A 2,653-nucleotide genomic window follows, 5' to 3' on the forward strand; every position below is an offset into this window, starting at 1 on the left:
ACCATAAAATCCACCTTTTAAAATAGAGAACACCCTAATATGGAATGCTTAATTTGACTAAAATATGATGGATGAGTCATCAGTGATGAGTAGGTAGATTTGGTGTCGGTTAGCAGAGAAAATCAAATTGAATTGAGAGTATTAAATGATAATAAATGTCAGAGAATTGGTAAAATTATTATTTTTAGTCAATAATTAATTATTAATATTTAAAATTATAAATTAAAAATATATTATTAAATTATTAAAATAAAAAATTAAATTAATAACTAAAAATATTGAACAATGACAATAAATTCTGATATTCTTTGAACTCTCAAATTATTAATGAGGGAGGCAGCGATGCGTAGCCGCGTAGCACGGACAACTCGTTGCTTAATGCTTTTGCTTGCTAAGCACACAACCATGTCCAATAACCAAATAACACGTGTCATTCATCCTTATCATCTCATGCTCATATTCGCTGACACACCGATACTCGTGCCACCATAACACATTACAAAGATATCGGTAATAGCAAAGAGTTAATGTTTTTAGTAAAAATATTACTTTTTTATATATTTCATGATTAATGATAATATATTAAAATAAATAAAATTTAAATAAATATTATAGTGTCTATTATATTATACTTAAATTACTAAAAAAATAAATAATTTTTAATAAATTTTATATAATTTATTTTTTATTTTAAATATTTTATTTTTTATTTTAAAAAATAAATTAAACAATTTAAACACTACAACAGAAACACAATAAAACTTACCTAAAATTATTACATTGAGAATCACGAAACATATGAAAACTTTTAATCTAAATCTTTTGCAATAAATTAAAATATTTTATATTCATGAAATAAAATCAGTTATTAGAATTAATTATTAATTAATATAAAATATATATAAAAATATAAAATATATATTAAAAATAAATAAGAAGTGATAGAGATCAGTAATTTTTGTGATTTATAATCATCAAGTAGTTATCAATAATATTTTTAATGGTGTGAGATTTTATTTAATAGTATAGAATTATTCACTTTTTTTTTGCTGGTTACATACTAATCAGAATTTAATAAAGTTGTTGGACACTCTAAAATTTTTCAAAATAAATTAAATAATATATATTTATAAAAATACATAATAACTCATTTTAGTTGTTAATTTTAAAATATAATAGAATTTTTACAAGAAAATTCTGTCCTCAAATCTAAGATTATAATAACTTAATAAACTGATGGCAAATTGAAATAAAATTGATCTTGTAACGAGAACAGCGCAATGGAGGTAAAACACATTTGAATGTAATACGTAGATAAACTTCCAAAGTGTGATACATATTATGCAAAATCGTTGTAGCTGTCATTAGATGAAAAGAGAAAACCTCTCAAATCTAATTCATTTCAGCTTTTGAAATTGACTAATTTACAATTCCGAATCAAAGAAGGCATCGAAAAAGAAATAAAAAATGAAAAGAAGCTATATTATTATTCCAACTGGCTCTGTTGTGTCTGTGGCCGGTGCTGTTGATGTTCAACATTATTATTGTCCATTATTTCTTTGTGGGTTTTATCTTCATTGAGAATGTGTTTAGCAGAATTGTTATTAGTAGCGGGCCCTTGGTTGGGAGAAGAGGAGCATTTGGCGGAGGTAGGGGTGGCCAAGAAAGTAGGCTTATCGTGTCCGGCCATAATCACAAGAATCTTGTCTTCGTAAGGCTTCACTTGCTCCTTGTTGGTTCCTTCATCAGCTTCTTTTGTCGCCAGGTTCCTCTCCATGGACCTTTCTTGTTCTTCTTCTTCGTGGTCGTTGGATTGAATGGCAGTTAGCTTCCAGAAAGAGCAGGCCAGGATGAAGAGGGCGAAGGCTATGAGGCCCAGCATGGCCGCTAGCCCTCCGAACAGGTAAGGAACCGGCGAGTGCCATGTGGACGTGGACGACAACGACGACGAAGATGGTGTAGTAGTTGGTGCTGTGGAGGAAATCGATCTCATGTTGCTGTTTATTACAAGTTAGAAGTAGTAGGGAGGGAAGGTAGGAATGTGAGAGGCTGAAAGCTAAGGGAGTATTTATAATGAACAAGAATGGGAAGACACATTACTGTAGTGTGTTGTTTTTTTTTTTTTTTTTTTTTTTTTTTTTTTTTTGGTCAGCCAAATGGTATCGTTTATTTGAACAACTTAAAGATTAATTTGTTATAAATCAAAATTTTATTTAAAAATTTATTATTATCTAATTTGTTGTTGTATACATACAAACGAAATTTAGACCTTTAACATTTAGTTTATTAGTAACTAACCCCTAGACTAATATAACTAATATAATCTGATTGTATGTGTTGGTTCTTTACTTTGTGAAATGGGTCACGGACTTGACCCTGTTTTCTTGTTGTAAGTTGTTGTGTAACTTGGAATCTTGGGTCACTCACCCCTCGCCGCCGTAAGTGTAGACAAACACAATTTGATCACAAATAATTAGACGAAAAAAATCAGTTATTAATTAATTATTATAAAAAATACATATTTAGTATTTTATAATTTTTTTATTCTTATGTGAAAAATTAATTATTTAGCTATTGTATATTTGATTATTATATTATGATATGTTTGATTAATTTAATGGCTAATAAAAAATATATAAATTAATATACATAA

At 28.0% G+C, this 2,653-nt stretch overlaps 1 protein-coding gene across 1 annotated transcript; it reads right to left on the reverse strand.

The window, feature by feature from the left end:
• Window positions 1–1,364: 1,364 nt before the first annotated feature.
• On the reverse strand, window positions 1,365–2,051 carry LOC130956100 (protein GLUTAMINE DUMPER 5-like). The gene has a single exon (XM_057883132.1). It carries the CDS (start codon window positions 1,991–1,993, stop codon window positions 1,487–1,489), a length of 507 nt encoding a protein of 168 aa, XP_057739115.1. The 5' UTR covers window positions 1,994–2,051; the 3' UTR covers window positions 1,365–1,486.
• Between the last annotated feature and the right edge of the window lie 602 nt (window positions 2,052–2,653).

Source organism: Arachis stenosperma, chromosome 10, assembly GCF_014773155.1.
Source record: "Arachis stenosperma cultivar V10309 chromosome 10, arast.V10309.gnm1.PFL2, whole genome shotgun sequence".
Taxonomy (NCBI): Eukaryota; Viridiplantae; Streptophyta; class Magnoliopsida; order Fabales; family Fabaceae; genus Arachis; species Arachis stenosperma.

Excerpts from the sequence above, each read along its gene's own strand:
- LOC130956100 (XM_057883132.1), bottom strand. The coding sequence starts at position 1,993 with ATGAGATCGATTTCCTCCACAGCACCAACTACTACACCATCTTCGTCG.